The 27228-nt window shown below is 37.2% G+C and overlaps 1 protein-coding gene across 2 annotated transcripts in view; it reads right to left on the bottom strand.

The window, feature by feature from the left end:
• Positions 1-27228, bottom strand: part of LOC111870625 (gamma-aminobutyric acid type B receptor subunit 1) — a 52020-nt gene that overhangs the window by 17073 nt on the left and 7719 nt on the right. Inside the window, exons 4-16 of one of the 2 annotated variants that reach the window (XM_023863070.2) lie at positions 26173-26307; positions 25021-25191; positions 23760-23976; positions 22666-22814; positions 21120-21252; positions 18519-18646; positions 17438-17579; positions 16571-16721; positions 14715-14955; positions 12776-12980; positions 11322-11578; positions 10245-10382; positions 6468-6594 (exon numbers count right to left, since the gene is read on the bottom strand). In XM_023863070.2, coding sequence (XP_023718838.1) covers positions 6468-6594; positions 10245-10382; positions 11322-11578; positions 12776-12980; positions 14715-14955; positions 16571-16721; positions 17438-17579; positions 18519-18646; positions 21120-21252; positions 22666-22814; positions 23760-23976; positions 25021-25191; positions 26173-26307 — 2194 coding nt within the window. Of the gene's footprint in view, positions 1-6150; positions 6595-10244; positions 10383-11321; positions 11579-12775; positions 12981-14714; positions 14956-16570; positions 16722-17437; positions 17580-18518; positions 18647-21119; positions 21253-22665; positions 22815-23759; positions 23977-25020; positions 25192-26172; positions 26308-27228 lie in introns of those variants that run through there. The other variant, XM_033753934.1, reaches the window with a different exon arrangement.

The raw sequence follows: 27228 nt of genomic DNA, 5'->3' as shown, positions 1-27228 counted from the left end.
GGGTTGTAAAGTGTGTAAACCTGTAACAGTGTTATAAATTCATAATGTGTATGTATTAACAGTCTTCAAGTGCATACAGTCCCATTTACCACTTCTACGCTACATATTATGAATATGAATCAGTGCAACAGGACGCTAAAATACAACATAGTGTTACAAGTATTTGTAGTTACGATTTGTAGGTTGTTAAATAAACCAATTAACAATCCGAACGGCGTCAATAGTGGCAAAACACGTTACAATATATAAGATACAAGAATCTGTTAAGGAGCGTTTATGCCAATGGTGTTTCTATAGGCTGTGCTTTTTGTACCTCTCTGTTTTGAACACTGTCATGACACCAGTACATTTCCTGATCTGGCAACTATTTAACTGTCTTGTAAGTCACTACCAACTGCACTTCACTAATTCCTTTGCATCCACTATAAATTTACAATGTACTTATTCATTACAGCTGAGGTGGCTAATATACCATACCATACACATTGGTCAAAGAAATTTGCAGGTTTGACAATAGTTTGATGAGCATTTTTTAAATGCAGTTCCAGTGGCTAAAAGAGCTACAAAATACTTGTGAAATGCACGTGTGTAAAACATACATGATATTTTAAGTTGTATTCTAAGATGTTCACCTTTGTAGCCATAGAATAAATACATTAAAAATTATTACCATTTCAAACAGTTGAACAATTGTGAACATTTGTGATACCTTTCAGGAAATAAGAAAATAAGTGTTTAATTACTATTTCATAATGTAATATTCCATTAACACCCATAAAATTGAGCAGTTTGAAGAATATCAGAATAAAACAAATTTTGGGCTTAAATATAGTTACCAAGTGCTTCAAAATATTTTGTAAAATTTCCTGCAAATTGTTGATCTCATAGAAGAAACATGTATAAATACATGAAATAGTTCTGTACAGCAAATGTAAGACGTCCTGTTTTTCACATAAGATATAAAATATGACTCTCAAAATTCCTATTACATAAATAGGATTATATGTTAAAATTACTCAGCCCTCTCTACAACAATGTAAGAATCATAAAATATTTTATAAGAAACATGTCAGACAGTACTACAGAGGGTCAGCATTATTGGCTGCTGTATTCTTTTGCTACTGCTATACTGCTACTGCTGCTACTACTAGTACTACTACTACTACTACTACTACTAAAGCAACAAGCAGCACATATTCAAAATCAGAAAGAACAATAAGCAGAATTTACTGAAAAATATAACACACACACACACAAATGTGATGCATATTTTATGAAATGCTGTATGATGTCACAGACTGGTAATCTTCACTGGCAATGTACTTCCATATTATCCAACTGAACTTCATTATTTTAGTTCCTAATTAAACCATTCCCATCCTATTTATAACAATAATGCAGGCTAGTATCTGTCCAGCTTTCTCTGAGTATTTAAATTTTAAATGAGATTTTACTATATTTAAAAGAGAACCTTTCAGTTTCACACTGTTCCACTAGAGAAGCAGCAAAGAGTTAACCTTTACAGTACCAGATTTATTTCCTCACTGTAAGAGCTCATGGCCCAAATTAAATGATGGCTTTTAATTAAAACTGTGTCCTCTTTTCTACAAATGTAATTTTTTCCAACATTTTTTATGATAAAAATATAAAATAAGAAGTATCTTAAAGTGATGATGGCACTAAAAAAAATTTCTATAACTTGTATGTGAGAGATTCATACCTGAATCTGCTATAAGATAAAAAATTAAATTTTCTGGTGTGTTTTATTCACCTGTCTGCTAAGTGAATCCTATGGTCATCCCACAACAAGGTACTCTCCTCACAAATTCACTCTAATGTCACAATCCCTAAAGCATGCAATAGTGTACAGGATAGCATCACATCTTTTTACATGGGTAAGGTGTATTATCTCTGTTGTGATTGAACAGAGAATGCTGCAGTTATTTTCCTCTGAATGGCCAATGCTTCCAGGAAGTTTATTTCTATTGTAAGCATCACTGTTTATCAAGTAGATGTTTTTCATTTTGTGGCTTTGTGCTTTGTTACTAACAGCTGCAGGTTTCATAGTGTTTCCATACTCATTATAGAAATTACAGTTTTGTAATGGGTATCAGACCATTTATAGTTATGGTTCATATAGCAACACTATTAGTATCTTAGCATATAAAGTGTTGAATGGCAGGATGATCAGTGAATAATTATTAGAAACGATGTGGAAGGAAGCAGTTGTGTTCTAATTTATGGTAATATCCTCTGGCATTTGCCTGAAGGGACTGAGGATAATTACAAACAACCTCACTTAGGATGGGCAGTGCCCTATCAAGATTTGAACCATATGCATCCTGTATGTTAAAAACATTAGAGCTTGAGCCAACATGCTATGAGGGCATAACATTAACTTCTTGTAGGATATCTGCCCACTTATATAATAGTGATATCAGCAGCTCAGAATGTAAAGTGCTGAATGATGGGATGGTTGGTGAACAATTATTGGAAAGGACGTGAAAAGGAACAGTCATGTTCCGAGCTGAAAAACTATCTTGAAATTCGCCTGAAGGAACTGAGAAAAACTGCAGACAACCTTTCTTAGGATAGTCTGTGTCCTGTTGAGATTTAGACCAAATACTTCTTAAATACAAGTCAGCAATGTTACAACTTGAGACAATTTTCTGTGCAGGATGCATGCTAGTCAGGATGTAAACATCTGTGTTTCCAAACCATGGGTGTCGGGTGACTCATAGTCCAGATGTAAGCCAAGTACTCCTTCCATCCATGACTCATTTCCTTTCCCCCTACTTTTGTATAACCTGCCAGTTTCCTAACTTCACTCACTTCTACCCTAAAGATGGAGGCTGTGTACTCCTCTTCTGAAACATCAGCACCCACCTACAGGAGTGTACAATTTGATTTGTTTCATTCTGGTCCGTCACACTAACAATTACAAAGACAAAAACAACACCGTCCAGTGTGACTATTTAAGTTTTATCACTTGAAAACTCATCACCCTTACATATTTCGATCCCTATGGATCATCCTCAGAGGTCATCAATACTTTTTCCAGAAACTACTATTTTAAAAAACTTTAACAAATTTTAATACCAGGAAGGCTGCTGTGACTGTGAAAAGTTGAACATTGTGCACATTGTGTATTCAGACATTATATGTGTTTGTATATAATTTAATACCTATTGTAATAGTTTTAATGTGCCATCATGGCGAACACTGGGTTTTGGAAACATACTTTTAGAGCACCGACCTAGGGTATTTTACAACGATAAAGGTCAATAATGGAATATCTACAAACACTCATAACAAAATGCAGTGCTTTACCAGGAGACAAAGTGATGTGCTTTCATATAGCATTCACATTTTTATACATCAAAATGTGATGTAATTTTCTTCCTTTAGAATCATTCAAAAAATTTTCCATGCAGTGTAAGTAGAAAACTGTTTGCATCAATTGTTAATTTGGGCTGTGGAAAACAAATTTGTACTTCAGTGAAGAATTCCCATCTGGACAAAATGTCACAAAAAATATTCCACTATATGACATTACTTACCACAGTTCCAGTATTTGGATTTTAGTATAGTCAAAATTTATGACAGCTAATGGTCACAGTATAAACCTAACACATTTAATAGTCCTGAACAAATTTGATCTGATGCATATAAACATAGTGGCATTTTACCGTCTTCTTCTAATCAAGCTTCCCTTATGGTTACATTGCAATTTCATAAAATTCATGACTGGAACTTATGCATTAATGCATATTACAACAGCGAGGTAAAGCCATGCACGCGCGCACACACACATGGGGGGAGACAACTATTAATGGCAAAAATACTGCACATGAAACATTCATATATTGCCTTGTTTCTTCAAAAATAGAGAAACATTTTCTCTATATGGAAAATGTCAACATTTGTATAACATACTATTACTACCACCCAGTGCTACAGCAAAATAACCAGGGAATAAAAGCTCAATTGATATACAGTGAAACAACAATAGAACGAGCATGGTTTATAATGAGAATTTTATTATAGCGACAAAAATCATTGGAACTGCTAATTCTGTAACATCACATACTTGGGAAAACACTGCAATAAAAAGATGGTTTTCTTTATGGTATGTCTGTCATAAGGAGTGACCCCTAAAAATTTTTTAAATTTGCATTGTGGGGGTGAAGTCCAACTGGGTCCACTTAGCACGGCGACCACTGATTGGCCTATTGTACCTGCCCCGGGTGATTATGATAATGGAGAATTTGGTGGAATGAAGATTGGCAGGGGAAACTGAAGTACTTGGAGAAAACCTGCCCCCGGTGCCACTTTGTCCACCACAAATCCCACTTAACCAGATCCGGGATTGAACCCGGGCCGCCGCAGTGGGAAGCCAGCGACTAACTGCTTGAGTTATGGCGCGTCCAGGAGTGACCCCTAACCAGCTGCCATTGCTTCCTTGTAACTTTTTGCATCATGTATAAGTGCAGTTTTATTTCCAAAGTTATTTATGGCTGGCAGTCATCATATGAGTTTCAACATCCCACCTTCTCTGTTCTACCCCTGTCTAGTAGAACGTTAACATTCCAGAATTTGACTATAAACTGCTTATGCATCCGCTCAAAGTTTTAATCACTGAGAAATGCACATCACATAATGTCCTCTGAACTTCCTCTTCAGCATCCTCTCCCCTTGTCACACAGGTTTCCCCTTCTCCTGAGCTTCCACTGACCTAAGTAGGATGATGATGTCACAAAACATTATGCAAGTGCATGTTTACAGTTTTTGTTATATCATACACCCACCTGTGGTTCAGTTGACACCAACTACAAAATTTTGAAAACCCCTAATTATGACAAAGAAATGAAGGAATTTGGACATGAATATGAAGCTTAAAATTACAGGCCTATGTGAAACTGGCAGTCTGTCAAAATACAAAATAGAAGGCAGTATGGATTCACTTTTTCGCATGTTTATGACATTGAAGAAGAGAAAATATGGTATATACTACCATACTGTTCCTCTTTTTTGTGAGCATATATTGGTGAAATTCATTTCAAGATCTTGGCTTGTAACTGTATGACGAACATAATGAAATGAAATCTGTGTTATCTGTATAATGTCACAGGCATGGGATACAGTTGGTAAGGATCGTAGCCATAAAGGCTATTTTCATTACAAGTGTGGTAATGTAATTGTATAATTTTGTTTTGGTTAGAAAATTAAACAGCTATTGAGTTCATGTGTAGTTTACTTGTCACTACTATAACACATGTTTTAAGATAATTAAAATGGCTAATTCACAGTCATCTCTTATACATGTAATGACAAAAAATTGCATGTATTCCTATTGTGACATTTAGGAACCATAATATAACATACCGTACATATGTAAATACTAGCATGATTTAAACTGCTGATACAAGTTAATGCATTTATTCTGACATGTATGCATATGCAATGAATTATGGGAGGAATGTGAGTGTATCTTGTCAGTATGAAGCAAACAGTGAGCAGAATGAGTGGTCTATGATTATGGGTGGGTAGCACTTTTGTCTCATGAAGGACATCTGTTGCTTATGAGCAGAAGATGTTAGGTAAGTTTAAGAAAATCTTGAACTCTTCAGTTCAGATGAGGCTGACAAGAATAAAAATGTTGAATTGTTTGTTATTTTCATATCCCCATGATAATCAGAAATATTTCAGTAATGTTTTATAAATTCTCATAATATTGAGGCTGCACTGTACACTGACAAAGGAAGGTACAGAATGACGGTGAGAATGCACTACTTCAATGAGCCACATTAATTTAAGCATAAATAAGTAATAAAGTCTGGGAGATCTGTTTACCCAATACCAGCTTCCACAATTCTAAATCACAAAACATCCCAACTAACAACTCTTTAGAATAATCCACCTTTCAACATAAGCAGCATTGTAAGTAACGATAATAATTTGCTATTTTCTTTTGCTATTCTATGGCCCAAAGTTTTAACTCATAAAGCAAAACTGTGTTACAAATTGATTCATTATAAGAATTATGAGCTACATTTTCAGTCCCTTGTGAAATACAATAATAGGTTGTCAAAAACTTCATTGTTAAATTCTACTCAAATAACCCAACTGTACCACATTCAACTGAAATGTCCATTTTCAAAATGTCTGCCAAACTGGTACATGCATCCCATCAGTCTTCCTTATCTTCCATCTGTCATATGTCCTATGATGTGAGTTCTTCATGTGTGTAAAAAAAACTGCACTGTCTTCGCTCACATTTAAATTGCTGTTTTCTGTACCCCACAAGCAAGTGACCTATAGGTATGATTCTGAGAATTCAAAGTCAGACTGACTTGCTCTTGAACTACGTGTATGGACTGACACACCACCACAAAAAGCTGAATCTGAAGTGCCTTCTCCAGTAATAAAATCAGCTACAATAAGAGTATCTTTGTTAGTACTCAAACCTGTGTTGGCAGTAGAATCCTGCTGTGGAGTTGTACCAGAAAGGAGGCGCCCATCTGTCACCCCTCCACCACGCAAAGCCTCACGCTCCTGCAGCCGGATTCTGATCAATCGAATTTTCTCCTCTTTCTATAAAAACAAACATAATTCACCAGAGTAAAATTGTAGCTAGCTTTTCTTATGGTTAGTGAAGTTCTGGCAGGTAATGAAAGACATACTAGGTAATCTGAAGGGTGATTTTAATGGAAGAATTTTATTTTAAAGCCAAAAACTTAAAATTGTGTAACTTAAACTAAAAAAAATTGGAGAAATGACAGAAATAATAACAGAAACAAGAATATATCTGAGGTATGGTGTGTAACTTTAGGTGTTTAAATATCTACACTCATACATAGTTACAACTTAATGGCAATGTTGGACTACTTTGATGCCAACGTTTTGGGTTCAATATAAGCCATGTTCAGTGCTGATATTTCTGCATGGTTTTCGCTTCTCTTGCTTCTGACAAAGACAAAACTTCATTTAAGGGAGGAACACCATGCCCTCATCAAGAATCAGGGACAATATTATGCTCCAGATCTCCTCTGCCTGCCATCACCAGCTCCTCCTCACCCTACCATCAGTGGTAGGAGACTTCTCAGAAACTTACCTCTTCACAGATGTTGAGACAGGCCTGGCTAGTACGATTTACAAGACTAATTGAGGGACTTAACTGCAGCTGCATCATTAGCTGCTTTTCATAAACTTAAAAAATAAACAGTAAGATCAAAATTAAAAGATTCTTTTGTACCAATGTTTGGGAAAAAAACAGCATGATTTAAACGAAAACAGATTCTTTTGTAAAAATGTTTGAAAATAAGAGACTCTGTAACCTCCTTATTTGCATCCCATTGCCATCTTTTATTACTCTTCAATGAATTGAGTCTTGGTTCATTTAACAGTATCTTTTTCAAATGAATAGACTGTATATAATAAAACAGTAAAGCAATTGTGAGTGATCAATTTGAAAGGATGTGGCAGAAAACAGTCATTACCTAAGGCACTGTGAATATTCTTCTTAAGGTTTCTCTTCTGGTCAACAGATTTGAACTATAAACTGAGGGACACCTCAAATGGACAGAGTTTAACAATGTCCTGTCAGTGGAATCGGAATTTAGGTATTGAAAACGTTAAATATGATAAAATGTTAAATTGAAAAACGTTCAACAGCAATTCTGCTGTGCTAGTGAGGTAACATTACTACTGAGTTCATACATTTATTTTCAATCTACAGTTAATTTTGAGCCAACAGAAAGTATTTACAAATATGATGCACTATATGTGAAATCCATTTAGAAGAAACACAATACACAAACAGTAAGTATCAAAACTCACGCCATAAAGTGTTTAACTCTGACTGCTGAATATTTCCACATTATACTCACCCCTATAATCATAACTTCTTTTCTAAATTAAAAACAATCTAAAAAATTATTGTTAAGCTGATGATTATTAAATTGGATATGAGGTTCTCACAGAAATGGTTATGAAGAGTATGATCTTTTATGTTGTAATGCCATTACTTCATTACTGAAACAATGGTGGACTCCTACCAAACTATATGGTGTTATATATAACATAGATCATACTCTTCAAATGATTATTAGTTCACATCTTATCTTAATCTAACTCTCAGGAAAGTTTGTAATGCAATTTCAGCAAGTCTTGAGAGAGACATTTTTATTATGACACCAAATAATTAAACAATTCCATCAGAACCATCAAGAGCTACTATTAATTGATGGAATAATTATAATCCTTATAATAATTCAATGATGGTGTCAACAAGATGTATGCAAATAATAACAAATATCATATGTTTCACTGGTGAAAAGAAGGGTCACAATTTCATATTGTCACGAGTTGGGTGTATAACGCGACAAATAACTTCACGCCTTATTTGATATAGTGAATTTATTGCACATTCACTCTTACAATCACACAATTTACAGATCCACAATTACTGCTATCTGCAGTATCACAAATACTATGCTGCAAATGCCAGAATACAACTGACTGGTTGCTGGCTAACTCGTTACTCTCCGCTGGCTAAATGGAGAACTGATGATCACACACACACTGACTCANGCTCGGAACTGGCTGTGAATAGCCTTCACTGCTCCTTATGTAGCCTCGTTCCGGACAACTCAGAAAACAGCCACGTAATAGGAACCATTGTTGTGTGGTGCCGTGTTGCTAGCAATGCTGTCCGGAGTTGTTTACTGCTGCCTAGCAACCGCGGTATCCCTTGGTGACGTCACTGCTGTTGACTCGCGTAGCATAGCTACCAGGATGCTGGGACTCGGCTAACTTCAGCTCCGCTCAGCACTTCACGGCTGGGGGGGGGGGGGGGGGGGCATCATATATAGCACAACACGTCACAATATTTTTCACAAAATATGGCACAATATATGGCAGCCTCATGATGTATACAATATGTCATAAAGTTGTCCCTGTGCTTAAACTTTATGCCATGAAGATGTACTGGGGAGTGGTAGTACAGCTCTGTACAATAACCTCACCATTACTGGAGCTGAATAGTTAGTTTCATACTACGACCACTTTAATCCCAGTTAAAAAATAAAAATACTGGTATGCTTTGGATGAGAGGTTGACTGGAACCTGCAGATGGTCTGGACTTCTGGTAAACAAAAAATCTCTGCAAGTACGAGGGTCATACTGAAAGTCATGAGCAACAATTTTTTGTAAAGTAACATGCTTTATTATTGACAAACCAAATACACCACCTCAATAACCGTTGGACCCAATGAGCACAAACTTTCCTATAGGCCAAGCTTTCAATCATCTCCTGTACTGTACTGTGCCCTATTCCAAGTTTCTGGCCTATTGTGTCCACAGTCACACTCCTGACATCTTGAATGATCTCATCCACTCTTTCCTTGTTGCGTTCAGTTAAGGCTGTACGAGGACGACCACTCTGAGGCTCATCTTTGATGCTGGTGTTCCCATCTTTAGAATGTTTCACCCACCTTCGAACACTGCTCGCACACATTTCCATAAGCACGCTGAAGTCTCTGGTGAATTTCTGCAGCACGGATTTCCTCTTTCACAAGAAATTCGATGACAGCACGCTGGTGAAATGACATATCATTGTCGGCCATTTTGTTAGGAGTGATACTGGTCACGTGATGCAAGCTATTGATGTCACAAGACACTCAAGGTTAACACAACAGCTGGTTCCACCTACCACCGTACTCTCTTTCGTCTGCTGTTCCCAGGTTGCATGCAAAAAAAAGTTGCTCATGATTTTCAGTACGACCTATGTATATGTTTTTTGGACATTATCCATCATCCTACTGTCTAAAAACTGTCCTGTTTATTTTTCAAAACACAACGTTTCAGAGACTGGATTCTGTCGCCGTCCTCTCAGGTAAAACATACTCAGTTGGGTCCAATAGATAGAGCTAGTCCCAATCTCCGGACCCCTATCTCTGTCCCTGCTGTGAATCAAACCCTCACTGTTCAACCCATATTGAAGGAGTTAGCTTGGCACACCATATAAGTGTCATAAAAAAAAGTAATGGACTGGGATGTCCCAGACAATTCAACCATGTACAGCCAATACTAATCTAGCCTCAGAAGTCAGTAACCTATATGTATAGATCAAACTTAATACACATTATCACATAGGATTACAATCTATAATTTCCTTAAATAAATTTATGTGGACATTTCAGAACTTTCATTATAAATAGAGAATAAAATGTCAACAATCTTACTGCTGATATGAGTTTCTGGAGTTCCTCATTTTCAGCCACTAGCTTCTGATACCGTTCTTCATCTTCTTTGGTCATTCCTACATCGGGGTTGTACTTCGATTCGATCTTGTCTCGTGGATGGCGTATCACTTCAATCACCTGCATAAATAATATAACCAGTCAGCAAGGGCCACAGATATTATACACCATGCAGCAATATAATGAAGAATCTAATTTATTTACCATGCTTAAGTATGAACAGAAGTGAGGAAAGATGTATACCACAGCACGTTCCAGACATGTTCCTTTCTGGATTAAAGTTCTCACATTGGTGACTAGAGAGAGTAGCGTCAACTGGGGAGTGATGCTAAGTGGGTCAGCAAAAGTTCACCAACATTTCAGAGGAATGTATTGTCTCCATATTCAGGATCAAAGAGGAAGCCAATCAAGCAGCAATTGATCTTTCCATAATTCACATCCATATAAAATACAGGCATGACCATTATTTTACAGAACTTTACCAAGGTTTACTTTTGACATTTCCCTAGCGGAGTGCGTTTTATACTTGCACAGAACTGTTAAAACCTATTAGTTTTATAATAATATCACTGTCTCTCTCAGACCTAAACTACAGTCTAAATAATCAAAATTTCATACATGTTCAAATATTTTATTATTTACAACAATTTTTGCTCTTATAGACTCTTCTCCTCTGAATGCATTTACTTCTGTTTTGTAAGTGGAAGTTACAACATCTGGATAAATTACGAACATAGTACATGATGTAATCTTACAGAATGACTATATTTTATTCTAATAGAATCAGGGTATTTGCAGACTACGGGGCCAAATGCATTACTGAAGAGCAAGGAGGTGTGCAGAATATGATCTGTCCAGCTACTGTGTGATTATTTTGTTAAAACTTAAAAGTTTTTTTTGTGTAATATTTTAGTTGCATTATTGTGTCTTAGATGTACATTTACTCCTTAGATTAGTACAAATTTCCAAACCCAGTACTTAAATTGAGACCCTTCATGTACTTCCTGCAGCTTACACAGTACATGCTTCAACTTAGGCTTTCAATTTATGGTACTATACCTTAGGAACAAAGATGAGTGCCATACTGAGGAAACAGCAGAAAATGACAGCAAGTGCAACAAATGCAAAGCTAGCATCTTGCTGGGAAGCAATAACCATGGTGACTGGTGCTGTAATGAGGCAGAGAACTACCACATTATAGATGGACATTCCCACATAGCGTGAATCATTGATCTGCTTCACTTTGATGCTTCTAGTTTCGTAAGCCAGGAACAAACCGAACACCAACACAAGTCCTTTGTAGCCATACATAACACCTGCAAGGATATATAAAAGTATTATAAAACATGTATTTACATTAAATGTAGTGCATGAAAATTAACCTTTAGTGGACGTACATCCAGTGTGGGACTCTTAAGTACCATTTTGTTAATGATGACAAGCTCTGTTACTGTGAGGCATCATGCAGCTATCGCTGCAATGACATTTTGAGCAGGACACTCTACAAGAAGTAGCTTCATACTGTAAGTATACTGATATACAGTGTGTCCACAAAGTTCTGTCGGGGTTTTGAAAAATTGTGGCGCACAAACAAATTGAACACACTGCTCTTGACATAACCTCACAAGAAAAAATCCATGTTCCTAGACAGGACATTTCCAGGAAGATGGATCGGCAGAGATGGGGTTATGTGGGGTTATGTCAAGAGCAGTGTGTTCTGAACACCAGTTAACAGACTTGATGATCTGTATCAGGAATGCGATCTTGGCTATTGCAGTGGACATGCTCCACAGAACATGCTAAGAGCTCGAATATCGTCTTGGTGTTCTCCGTGCTATCAAGGGAGCCCACATCAAGGTCTACTGAGGTCAGTAAAAAACTTCCATAGTTTCACTATGATCTGCCATAAACCTCATGTGGCTAGATCAATTTGTTTGCGTGCCACAATTTTTCAAAACCCCGACAGGACTTTGGGGACACACTGTATAATAAATATGTATGACCCAGAAGATTTTAAAAAATATTATAAAATGCAGGCTTCATTTAAATATGAATTGCTCAAATTAATCCTTACTGGCCATGCATCAGTGAATGATGATGGAAATTTCCCTCTTATTTTTTAACTGTACTTTATTAGATTTTGCTAATGATGCAAGCTCTGCTCCCTTCACTGCAACATATATGTATGTAAAGTTTCAACTTCTCTTCCATTTCATGTTCCTAGCATGAATTATTACAAAGCAGCAAAGCCTGAAAACTTTATCATCCTACTCATCATCACGTCCCAAGAGACTATAATCTTTAGTCACTGTTGGAAGAACCTCACATACTCACAATTGAAACAATGTAATTAGGAATTGATGAATCCACCTGGGACAGATTCTTCAAACTGACTATGACCACTTCCTTTCCAACTCCTTACAGAATCATTATCTTAATACTTCTACTTCTTGTATCATCAGGGATCTTAATAATGAATGAATACAGGGATGACAATATCATCTCTGTCTTACCTAACCAAACATTGTTATTTTCACTTTCACAGTGTTCAAGTTCAGGCCGAATCTTGATATCATCTTCAGTTGACACTGGATCTTCCAACGGAAACACTTCTATACGGCGCTGCAGTGGATCATACAACTGCCAGGTTAAGAGTATAACAATGTCTACCAGCAGGAAGCCAGTCACCATGAGATACAATTTCCAAGGTTCTACTTTCTGCAGTGACAAATCAAAGAGACAATCAGACACATTCCAGTTTTACTTCTAGCATACTTTCCTCCCTTACGGGAAAGAAGTATGGTTTTCAGATCTCTATGCTGTCTCTGTGTGTGTGTGTGTGTGTGTGTCCCACCAATGTCAAATTCGAACCAGGCCATCAATTTTCATGAAACTTGGTATGGACATTACACCATTAGAGATCATAACAACATCATACTTTTTAATTTCGTACAACCAATAATTGCAATATAACAGATGCACAAACTATTGAATTAGAACAACACTAACACCACTTACTGCAGGGTCCTGAAATTGTGTATGGCAATAAGCTGTCCAGAGATATGCACCATTCATTAATGAAATTTCTCTGTAGAATGTAAAATAACAAATGGAGGTTGCATGATACTGCATTTGGCTTTAGGTTTGATGGCTATAACTAATAATCAACTGGACATGTGAAATTTAATATGAAGAGACATATAATAAACATATTTATATACTATGTATCAAATACTCTTTGTAAGCTAACACCTATAAACATGATGACAGTGTGACGCTTTACATTGTTTGATAAATTTTAAGTAAACAAAATCTGTTTTATGGCCTAAGTAATAACTTCTTCCAAAATAACAACGAAGACAACAATCACTTATAAGCGAAAGCAATAATAATTTGACTTGGCCAAAATCTGATCTGAAAATCTATGGACAAGTCCAACATGTTAGCCCATATGCTAAACTGAATTTCATTCTTGGATCATAAATTTACATTACCTAATCATGACATTAACAGCATAAGATTTGTAGGATGCATTTCCTAACATCTCTCTTACTTCACTACCAACCTCAGTTTCAAATGATTTATCCTTTTATCACACACAGCTCTGGTAACCTAGTCATGGCAGTATAACCTTTACACCACCAAAAATGTTTTTGAAGTTAGTTTAAGATAATTCTTAAGTGCTGGTGTCATTTATTTGGTGATTGAAGCTATGAACAAGTACACCCAATACTCAAGCAAGCATATTAAATTCACATATTCAGATGCCTACCAAAGTGAATTAAAATTTAAAAAAACAAAATTCCATTGATGTACTCCAGAAATACATTAAGAAAATAGTAACAATGTTAAATTCACATATCTGGGCATTTAACAAACAAAGAATTACAGCTATAATAAACATGAACTCTGCTGATGCTAGGATGACATACAGGAACATGGGATGGTAAAAATGTATTATGACAGTGAAAAGAAATAGAGAATCTTACTTAATCCAATCAAAATTTTAAAGGAGATAAGGATGCTTTCATTTTGGTTTATAGGTTCTGTCCCTTAATAGATTCTATAATTTATATCATGTATCAGTTTCATATATGATGAGCTATTTTCAAGAAAAATTACAGGGAAATTTTCAATCTGAGTTTAGTGTAACATGCAGATTATTTTCAACTGATATAAAACAGGCTAAATTTGCCTGATAACTTTTTATGTAGGCTGCCCAATATTAAATTTCACCGAAAACTGTTCAAATAAAACATGCAGACAGACATAAGACTCCCGTTATGCATTCATTGTATTCACTTTATGCAAATACTGCATAAGAAACACCACAGAACAAAATTAAACACAATCTCATTTAGTGTGGGTACCTACCAGTTATTTTAGCAAAAGTTTCTTATGTGAAGCAATCCTGCAAGCCTCTTACAATAAGTTTGGTACAAGGATACAAACCTTGACTTCTGACTTGGCCTTGGTAGTAAGGCGATGAACACGCCACACTTTGCTGAACATGGCCCCATATGCCAAAGTGAAGCCAATACAGAGAAGCCACGCACGTGCCTGGCATACCACAGGATACACATGGGGACTCACAAATTGGCCATCTAATCCTAGCAGGAATACTGACCACAAACAAGTGCAAACACCCAGTAACATGATGGTGTTGCACACGGGATGAGATGACTGTATCACCCTGAAATTAAGCAGTTCCAAATTAAAAGACAATGCTAACCCCCCTCCCAAATATTAAATTTTAGTGTTCTGGTATAAAATATAGCCATAACAATATATTAATTATAGTAATATCAATTAAACCTTGTGGATTAGCAGAATAGCATACAGTTATTATTTGCAGTGCATTTCAGATATGTAAGGTCTGTATGTGTAAACATGTAAAATATTCCACTGCCTAAACCAATTTGTGGTTCAGATGCCACAGTGGTGCAATGACCAAGGAGTACAGTGAGACCTCAGACCTGCCTTCACAGCACTCCCTTCTCTTATGCATTCAGCCAAAATAAGCAGCAGAACTGTACATAATTTTTATGTTGGAAAACAAGAGTACCATCAGTTGGTCAGTTCTCAGTAACATGCTACCCCAATATGACCAGGAGAGCAGTCCAGCCTATGGAACTAATGGTCCTAAAGTTCTGATCACTCTCATGATTCTTGTCAAGTACTGACACCACATCATGAACAGCGAAATGGAGTGCTGATGCAGACAAATTGGTACAGATTACAGAACACACGCTAAACATTCAGGAAGGGCCGTGCCATAGCTGAAGCGGTTAGTCGCTGGCTTTCCACTGTGGCAGCCCGGGTTCGAGCCCGGGTCTGGTCAAGTGGGATTTGTGGTGGACAAAGTGGTGCTGGGGCACGTTTTCTCCAAGTAGTTCGGTTTCCCCTGTCAATCTTCATTCCACCAATTGCTCCACAATCACACTCACCTATCATCTGGGGCTGGTACAATAGGCCAGGAGTGGCCGCAGTACAAGGGACTTAGTCCCACCCCACTAGCAATAAAAAAAATCCAGGAACAGAACTGGGTAACTCGATTCTTGGCTCAGGAATGATGATAAAAGCAATTACGTAATATTCTGTTACAAGAACGTTAACTTTTTTTTTTACTTTCAAGACAACAACATTAAGAGTTACTATACACGAAACCTAGGCATCCTAATTCAAGTATGGAGGACAGTTTGGGGTAAAATGACAGCCACAGAGTCTTCCATGAATGGCACTGAACCCATAACCATTACACATTGACTCCAAATCTACACAGAAGTAATTAAGAACCTGCAGTGGGCTTCAGTCCTACTTACAATATAAGCAGAATATGCCTCAGAACACAAGCCTACAATCTAGTAGGTATAATGTATGTTGAAAAGTACAAATTACATCTATCTGAATGCTGAACGAACTATCATTTCGTTTTCTTTTCATCATATGTAATATTTTCAACCTGAACAAATGTAGGGGATTTTGATTCGTTACTGTTATTCTTAACAGACAAATCCAAAAAATAAGAGAAACAAGACAACAAACAAATTCTTGTGGTAGATGTGAACACCAAATCATCATGGAATTCTTTGAAACTGAAAAATCTTAAAACTGTACTAATCAAGTTGTATAAGACTAAAAGAGAGACATCATATACAGGAAAATTAAGCTGTTTTGTGCTGAGCACTACCAGAATGACAATGCAGTGCTACACCGAGTTCGTAAACACAGCAAACAACATGAAATCTGCATGCTGTACAAGCAATCAAATTATTTTATATGAAAATACAGTCTTCAGAAAAACAAACCTTCTATGGCGGTACCATATGTTGAACACAATGAGTGCAATGGCAGCCATAATACCTATGCATGAAATGGTCCACATACAGATGAAGAGGGGCAGAGAGACTGTGCGCAAAACTTGACGCACAATGGTTCGATCCTGTGGCACTTTTCCTCCTATAAGAAAACAGTTCAACCAACTATTTAAAACCAATATGATGGATAATGTCCAAAAAGTTAGTAACTGTATTGATATACCAAAACTACAAGCATTCAGCTCTTATTTACAACATGATGGTTCTAACTTACTGCCACAGTTGTGAAAGTAACAACAAATATTCTAGCAGGTTGGTGCAGCAGTAATACTCTGCACTTGTATCTGGAGGTAGTTGGTTTGAATCTCAGCCAGGACACCATCTAACCTGACTGAGATCTTTTATGGCCTTCCTCAGTCCCTTCAGGAAAATCCCAGGACAGTACCTCAATTAGGCCACAACCACTTCCTTCCAAACCTTTCCAGTGCATTAATCACAGTCACCACCTTACCATTTGATGTTACGCAATCTGAGATACTGACAAATCATAAAATAAACCACATACACACACAAAAAAGAAAAAAGATTCACAAGATTACATTCTACCTTCATTTAGAAGAAAAACTCTGTACTTCCTACGATAATATTACATTGGAGCTAATTTGAAATTTTTTAATCACACCTCATATTGTGAAATAATGTGAAGTAAAATGTATATATATGGTAGTTCACTACACAGCTGCAATAGAAGTTACTTGTTAATATCACTTCCTTTAAATAAAGTTTGAGGAGTACAAGCCAGTGTCTTGCCTTCTGAGAAATACTTCTACTGAAAATATTAATGTAGCTAAAACTCACCACTCCACTTCTCCTTGCCCAGCCACGTTAGGTTATCACTCTGTGTATCATAATAACCAAGCTTCACATATGTTCCATTAATAATCTGTTCAATTTGTGTCAGCGCTATACGATCCCCTTGTGAACTGAATGCTACATACCCCTGAAACAGACACAGAGGAATTCACATTTAATATTCCATCATTCAAAGTTTTTCCTCATTACTATTCAGTTTCAACAATCCATACTCAATACTTTTTGTGTTAAAATTTCCTCCATTTAAGATTTCCCTCAGTTAAAATCCAATGATCCCCAAAGAAATCTTAAATGGGGGATTTTACTGCATCATCACATGAAACACAAAAACGTGTATAAACTATAGTACAAAGTGCAAATAAACGCACTAATTTACATTAGACTATTTTTCGCTTAGTGGGGGGTGGAGTCCAACTGGATCCGCTTGGCACGGCGGCCACTGATTGGCCTACTGTACCTGCCCTGGGTGATTATGATGATGGAGAATTTGGTGGAATGAAGATTGGCAGAGGAAACCGAAGTACTCGGAGAAAACCCGCCCCAGCGCCATTCTGTCCACCACAAATCCCACTTGACCAGACTCAGGATTGAACCTTGGCTGTCGCGGTGGGAAGCCAGTGACTAACTGCTTGAGCTATGGCATGGCCTTACATTAGACTATGCTCTGATACACATATAAACACAAACTTATCATGGCAGAGCACAGAAGTGATCACTCACCTTCACCTAGCATTGCAGTTAAAAATGTATGAAATTCTACCTTCAATCCTACATATGTCTTCATTAAATGGTCTTCAGGCACAAATGCAATTTTACCTTTAATGTTATGTCCGACCAACCAATCTCTCGTAAAATAACCGATAAGATCTAATCTCAATGAGCTCTACAGATTTCATATGTAACATTTTTTTAAGCCAATGAATGTTAAACAGTATAAACAAAATGTACTCCTGTATGTCCTCCACATTAAAATTAATTTTTATACCATAAACACTTAGCTAAGTAGTTTTTCTATTGCAATCAAGGTGACATAAAAAATTTTTGCACCAAATATCATTACACTTACAGAGACACCAAGGAATTGTGTGCTGTTAATGGCTGAGTAAATGCCATCTGCTGTCTCTTTATCTGTGTAAGTAAAATTTTTCAGACTTTTTCCATGTTTATGTAACCGTTCCATGGTTTTGTTGAATGCTGGAAACAAAGTGTATCACAATAAAATGAATCAGAGCAACTGTTTGAAATTATTCTCTGTGACAAGACATAAATTTAATGGAATTACAATCATATAATACAACAAAACTATCCAACTTCATTTCATCAAAGAGCATGGTTCACTGTAGGCATGGGCTACAATCTATGTGTAGCAGAGATGGGGCCATATTTAATAAGATTGGATAATAACAGATGTTTTTAAACTAAAGAAAATTGATGGAACTAGACTAAAAATTCTGATAGTAATGTTTTAGTTGCTGTAATGTTAGTATTTTCAATACATAAACAGCTGTTCCAAAAACTTAATTCTTCTTATGCTAACATTCATGTTTCTAGCTGAAATACTTTGATACCTACCATCACAAAACTTGTACAGGCAGTGTGAAACAAGTTTGGAATTTTCAGGTATAAAAAAGATCTCAAATAACAATCATCTATTTTTATATATACTAGGTCCAGTATTGACTGAAGGTGAGAATTTAAACCAAATTATGTAGTATCAACATTGGAAAGTGCATGAAATACGAATAACTGAAGAACACAGATTTCATCACAACCTATTCGCAGTAGTATATGGATTAGTTTTAGTAATTACAAATGCAACAGGAGAAAACTGTAGTGATATAGGTAACTTGGCAGATTCTGATCTATTCCTCCTGCAACTCACTGAATTTCCCAACAAGCTGGAAGATGTGATAAAACACACTGGTATATACATAGCAAGAAGGGTTCAAAGCTTGGTTCACAAGTTCATGTGCAAACAACAATGCACAGTTTTATAAACTTTGTATAAAATCAAAAACAATGTACAAGGATAGACTGCAAACTAAATAAAATATGCATGGAAAACCACAAACTGAAAAAGGCATGCACAGATAATTAACCATATACACCTAATCAGAGGAATACTGTGCCCGATTGTGAAATATATATATATATACTGTGATGTAGTTGCACTATGCAGGATGCCCCCTCCCCTGCCAGCGGTGGCAGTGGCGTAACAGAGCTGCCGCTGCTACGGTGACGGGCCAGCCAGCACTCTGCCCCCTCCCACGTGGTGCTGTGGTAGCACTTCTCAGTGTGACATGGCAGGTGACAACAGTGATGTAGCGGGGAATGCCATGGTTGCTATGCAGCAATAAACAACTCTCGATGCCGTTCCCAGCAACACCTGTAAACATGGCGACTAGGCAACAGGGAAGTGAGGTGCTTTCCATTGTCTGGCTGAGGGTTTATAAGAGAACTGGACTGCCTAAGAAGACAGTTAAAATGCAGCAGCTGCCGAAGACAGTTAAAATGCTGCTGCAGACAGTTGGATTATGGCAACAGTCGCGGAAAGAAGAACCAGACGCGTGGTTAGAAGATTTGATAGTGTGCGATAACTGAGGAGTCAGCGAGTGAAGACTTATTGTGTGACTTCAAGATTGTGTGCTGTAGTACAGTTATATTGGGAGAGACTTGTATAGCTCCCGAGTTATAAATACGTGAAGACTACTGAAGAGAGTGGCTAGATTATTGTGTAGGGTTTATAAATTGGGTAAACCCGCAGCTGTGTCATAATTAATTGTAGTTACGATTTGTAGGTTGTTAAATAAACCAATTAACAATCTGAACGGCGTCTTCAGTGGCAAAACACGTTACAATATTGTCATGTGTCTTGAGTTCGAATCTTGTTGATCACGTGTGTAAGTCCAATCCCACTTCTGACACAAAATTGTCACGTGTTGGGTGTATAACGCGACAAATAACTTCACGCCATATTGGATATAGAAAATTTTATTTCACACTCGCTCATACAATCACACAGTTTACAATCCCACAGCTACTGCTATCTGCAGTATTACAGATACTAGACTGCATACTCTTCCCTGGCCAACTCGTAACTCGTAACTCTCATAACTCTTGAATAGTCTTCACTGCACCTTATTTAGCCCCGTTACGGACAACACAGAAAACAGTTACGTAATAGGCACCACTGTTGTCTGACGCCGTGTTTGCCAACAGCCTAGCAACGCTGTCGGGAGTTGTTTACGGCTGCATAGCAACTGCGGCATCCCTTGGTCATGTCACCGCTAGCGGGGTAGGGGAAGGAGTGTTGACTTGCCTATTTCCCTAGTAACGACAGTGCTCTGATGGTGTTACGTCACCGCTGGCGGGGGGGGGAGGAGTGTCCTGCATAGCGCAACATGTCACAATATATATATATATATAAAGAGACACACCCTAAGAATATTTTCACATCATTTTAAATTTTATTCGAAATTCAGTTATAAGACCACACTATACATTAATTGTCAATGTGCATAATTTACATCTCATAGGTGGGAAAATAATATCCAGCATGGCAGTTAAAATTTAAATGAAAATTAAAGAACATGGTGCAACAGTAATTAAACATAACAGTATAAAAATGAAACAATAACAATTGTGGGGAGGCATGCACATGCCTCACCCAGGGCAACAGCCCACACAGCATCATATGCCAGCGGAGCCTCTTGGTAACCTTCAGGGTAGCGCATGTTGTCTATGTCATACCCCGCCTGGCGCAGCACCTCATTCAAGCGCAGTCGAAAATCCTCAGATGTCTGCAAGACAATTGCCATGCCTGCTACAACTGTTCTTTATTCCATATTCCCAGATGTGAATATTTAGATCTTGCCAACATACACTGCAATGGCTTTTAAAATGACAGCATAACAGGAGATTAATGGTGGGAGAGGGAGCAAGAGAGAGACAGCATGGGTGTGTGCGTGTGCGTGTATGTGTATATATACACATGCACATACAATGTAATTCCCAAGTGCAAATGTGCATGCCTACAGCCACTGGCAAAAAGATGATTTATGCATTAGCCTTGAGTAATGTATGTACTTGTAACATTCCAAACAATCAACATTAGCAACACCATCTGTTATTGCAGTCTGTATTTGGCACTGGCATTCAAGACCAGCAGGTGGTACACCCTGTAGCTTTACAGCAAAAACCCAGCAAGTGTCACCAACCTGTTCACTCAAGGTTATTTCACTATTTATTGCATTTCAATTTTATATACAGAGAGATATGAGAAGGTTAATTATCATGGCTTAAGAGGAAAATGAAGATACATTATTATATGAAAACATTTTAGATAAGAAATATGTCCTTTCTGTGTTACATTTTAGCATGTTAGGCACAGAATGGCGCCTTTAATTTGACTACACTCTACTACATAAGGCAAGAAACATGATTAAAGCTTTCCAGTCACAGAGTCAATCATAAAACGTTTTCCCTAACTTTATAATAATTTAACTGAAATCATTAAATATATTTGAAGCTATAACAGCTGATAAGTAGAACTATTCTGCTTAACCTGTCATAATATTGTTGACTATAGCCCCATTGCTGGGCACAGACCTTGAAATGGATGAGTACAGCCATTGTTATGCAATAGGTGGCTAAACAAACACATGTTTAAGAAACAGTAAGTAAATACATTCTTGTGGAAACAATATCCAGTCTATTGCTAGGCAACTGCCCATAACAACAATAGAAGGATTGTTGGAGGCTGTTTTTTCTGTGTAGTCCATCCCGAAGATTTATCCGAAGACACCTGGCACTATAGTTCAGTTGTGAGTTGTCAGTTGAAAGTCAGTCTGTAAAGAGAAGACTAGGAGGGTGGTATGAAATGGCCACCAGCCTGGGACCCAGTTAGTTGAGTTATCAGTTGACAAGAGTTCTGCATGGGCAGCTGTGACAAGAGTATCTGAGCGTGGGAAGGTGAAGAATCTTCAGTGTTAAATCTAGGAAACGGCTAGTGGAGACTGTAATAGACTGAGGACACTAGTCTGTGTGTACCAGTGTTCTGCAAAGTGTAGTTCTGAGTGATGTATACAAGTGGTCAATAAATTTAATTCACCAATACATACCCTGTCTATAATTATGCAAACCCCTGAATTCTGACAATATTCTAAAGGAAGTATGATGAACACTGATCAGAACACTATCACACCAGTTATTACCTTGCCAGATATTGTTCGCTGATTGTTTTGGTTCCACATCAGAGCTTCAGTTGTCAAATGACCTTCAGCAGCAATTCTCATTTGATCCTTCGTACAGCCAACTTCCTCTTTTTCTAAATTCACTTCAAACCAATTGTCTTCATACCACCCTGGTATATACAAACACAGCATAAAGACATTACTTACAAACAAAAAGTGCTGAATGAACAAAATTAACATTTGACTTAGAACTGACCTTCAGATACAAGAGATTCTACAATTCTTACAGTTTCAATGCATCAGTAGGTCCAAAAATGTCATAGGATTAACATCTCCACTGAGATTGTCATATTTTGAGAAATTTGTATTTTAACATTGTCATTGTAACTAAAATTTATTCTCTGTAGAGCTGGGTAACTGCAGGCCAATTCCTTATATTACTGGGATTTTCCCCTTTGTCACAGCACCCAGGTGACCTCCATGGCCCATTCAGCCTTCTGGATTCTTTGAGATCCTTCCTTATGTTAAGGTGCTTGGAGCAAGAAACTGACCATTCACCTCCATCTGATGTCAAAATTAAGAAGATACCAAGTTTTACCTGCACCATCACTAAAGTTTGAAACATGTGATACACTGTAAAAGTAAAGTAAAATACAGTGCTGAAAAATCTTTCCTGTGAGAGTTTAAAGAAAAAGCAAGATGTGAAAAACCCAGGAGCTGAAAACCCCTTCAACTTCACAGAGCTAAATATCTATTTCCCATCTTCACTAAAAAAAGAAGCAAAATTAAGTACTGGTCTAAAATGAACCCTGATAGAACTAAAAAATAAAATACAAATAAATAAATAAGAAACCTCTAAACTTATCTAAACAGGGGCTGAACCTACTAAAATTATGTAAAATAAAATGGCCAGGAAAAGAACTATTACAGGTTAATGCTGTATACAGAACTGATGTTTTGCATAACATTGCTGTGAAATATCATTAAGATTACCACACAATTCAAAACTGAAAATGTTAAAAGACTTCATAGACAGGAGTTTGCTTTCTACAGCATGCTTCATATAAATAAAGACAATTACTCATTTCATAACACGTTACAGACAGAATTCTCACCTATAAAGAACCATACATGAGACTTTCCATAGAGATTCTGCTTATACATCTCACACAGCACTCTCCGAGCTGCTACCACATAGAACAAACCAACTATGATCCGGGCATCCTGACGCCGCAGATTGCGTACAGCATCTGTGGGGTCACTCAAGAAGCTCTGTCGTGTCACAATCTCTATTCCAGTCTCTTTACATCGAGCTTCAAGGTCTTCAACTGTCTGTAAGCAAATGCATGTACATGTTTGCAAACTGAGTTTCTGTATACCCAGCACTCACTATGCCTTTCTTAACTGAAGATGTTTCTTACAATTTTTATCATGCTGCAATACTTCTGGTCATGTTATATTAACCAATTCCATGAGGAGCTTACAGATAATCTCAGTTCATCAAGAAATTCTCCACCTTGTATAGAAAGCAGAAGTTGATTACTGTGTATGAAAAATCCTGCAATTTGACTCCATCCTCAGTTGGATGAATCAGTCCTCCTCAGGTGCTATGGATATACATGGTTGTACTTTCATAAGCTAGACTGCAACAGGCAAAGTTAGATTACGTTAGATTAAGTGGGGCTGTTAAATTGGTTCCAGAGATGTATATATGTGCTTCGACAATTCTGTATTCTGAACTAGTCGAATGAAACTCAGCATGGAAATGGTTAATAACCATTTTAATATTACCTATCTATCTATACCTAAGTGTCCCAAAAGGTATCATCCCCTCAATAAAAGTCCAGAACATTACCATTTGACCAGCCTGTTGGATGAGGGTGGAGTTTTGATACTTTAATACTGTGACAATACTTCCACTCCCACTATCTTCATAGCTCCATCCCACCAACATGGACAGAGCAGACTGCCACTCCCTGGACAAATCACAGTAGCATCTCACTTCTAGAATGAACTGAGGAAGGCTACTTCCAAGTGACTTGATTTTTCTAACTTAGTTCTTAGAAGAGCCCTTTAAAACTGTCCTTTTCAGTGCCTCCTCTTCCCCTTTCCCCACCTTCTTCCTTTATGCTCCTACTTTGTTCCCCATTCCATACAATTTGCCTCTAGCAACTGTGTATCTGCTCTCACCCCCAACTTGCTGACTCAGCTCGCTTCCTTCATCCCTGGAGATGAGGGTAGCAGATTCCTCCAGATCATTGGTACTTACCTACCACACTGCAGGATATTATTTTTACAACTAAGTCTGGTATTTCTGTGATTTAACATACTATGACATCATTACATTGCCATTCCAATGCAGCAATTACCACTTACAGATATGAAAACTTCTTCTGCCTGCTGCAAAATAGCAACACGTGACCAACCAAATTTCTCCATCAACTTGATGCGTGTTGGGTTATGCACTGTAGCAGATGGATGTGTTCGAAAGAGAGTTGGGAAACGGTTTCGATCTGACAGGGCTGGAGAGCTTGCACCATAACATAACTGTTTGTAAGATATTCAAACTGGTTAGTTTTTATGTTTAAATGCTTCGGTATCTTGTACAGAGGTAAACACCACAACAATTAACATTAACATTAACATTTAAATAATGTCTTCCCTTTTCAACCTTACAATTAAATTGTAATACTAAAGAACTGAATTAGCACTACAGAGGAAGATTACCGTCTTCTGGTATGTGGCATCATGTAGTCTGGTAGACTTCTACTAACAGAAACCTGCTGTCTGCATCTTCATTTACTTGTGGCAGATAGAGGCAGCAGGTTCCTCTGAAATGTTGGTAACAATCTACCAGACTACATGGCATCACATCTCAGAGAACAGCAGTCTTCACAGTCACAATTATGAGAAACGTAATGCTCACTATTAAGGCTGAATAATTCAAGACGTTTTGTAAGATTTACAATGAAAAAGTACTATATTTACCATCAGAAAAGGCCATAGTAGTTTGACTGCCTATATTTATTCATGTACTGCATAAAAATTAATGAATCTGGCATCACAGAACACATTTCAACTGGGAATCAATTAATTAATAATGATCCTGGTAGAAAATTCTCTGAGCAGCTGTAAACAAGACTCCATATACCACTGAACACCATGTATTTCCTATGGTTTTACAAAACCAGCTGTGTTATTACAGTGCAACATCAGTTTCTAGTGAGATCTAACTGCTTGCTAACTTGTCCAAGAGGAGTACCATCTTCTGACTTATTACTCCATATAATCATGTAGAAGTTCAATTTCTACCAGGCTACATAGTGTCAGATCCAAGGTGATAGTACTCTTCATATTCACCATCTTGAGAACCTTCAATCTCATGCATCTGAGATTCAAAATGAGGGAATTAGTGAAATGGTTTGACTGGCACTGCATCAACAAGTGTGAAAGAAAGGTGCAAATGACATGAAAAGTGAATCACTACCAAAACATATTTTGGGTTAGAAGGTTAATTGCATATCTCACCACAACCAAATTCCACATCTTGGCAGCTTCAGCAACTGTAGTACAGACAGTACTGCAACCCGCCAAAAGCATCAGTTTCTGGGGCTTATTGTACAGCAAGTTGTACATCACAGAAGCTCCAAGCCCAGGCTCACACTACAAAGGGAAAGTTTTTAAAAGTCAAAACTATAAAATAATGAAATTGCTTTAAAGTTCCTTACTTTTTGACCCAATTTCAATGTTCCCAAGTCAGTAACTTCCTCTCTATGTTGGGTATTCCTGCAGAGATCAGTGCTCGGGTTCAATGTAATCCAAATAAACTTTCAAAGCAGTTCACTAAAACAGTGACCTAATTATCCTACTGGCTACCATCTAGATAGTAATATTATATTGTAGCATCTTGCTGCACATCACTTATATGAAATGTTAACTGGTTCCACCGCTTCATGTGCAACATGTCTTTCTATAAAACTTATTAAAGGTTATTCACTCTAGAAGTTTTGCACATCATAGGTATAACTTTTAACTTCTTAAAAGTTTTTCACTACATGTTTCAACCAACATGGTCATCATCAGGTGCTGAAAATTTTATTTAAGGCAACTGCTGTACTTCTGTTATTGTGGCTTTGGCAATTAATTTTTTAAAGTATGGTCCCCTCTATGCCCATGTGTATTCCAAGTGACAGGTTGTTCTTCCTGTTGTGTTGTGCTTTGTGTCTCTTTTACAAATCTAGATATAGTTCATTACCTCATCGTGGAAAATGGTCACTGATGGCACCACAAACTCTCTCTATGTACCCCTTCTACCATCCGCATACATCACAAAGTGAAAGCTATACTACTGCATGATGGGTGCATGTATGCATACATTTTTGTTCAGTGTGCACTTAAAGTGATATAAGAACATTTTCACAGTAATCCTTTAGGGATGCTCAGATATGAGGCTTAATGAATACATTCATCTGTTTGTCTGTTATCAGTGAAATATCATGGTTGGCTACTACAAAATTATTATCCTGGATGTTGCATATAAGTTTCTGTGAAACGTTCATACTCCTCATAAGCACAATTTACAGG

This window comes from Cryptotermes secundus, unplaced genomic scaffold (assembly GCF_002891405.2).
Source record: "Cryptotermes secundus unplaced genomic scaffold, Csec_1.0 scaffold529, whole genome shotgun sequence".
In the NCBI taxonomy this organism is placed as follows: Eukaryota; Metazoa; Arthropoda; class Insecta; order Blattodea; family Kalotermitidae; genus Cryptotermes; species Cryptotermes secundus.
This window is presented reverse-complemented; position numbering and strand designations above follow the sequence as displayed.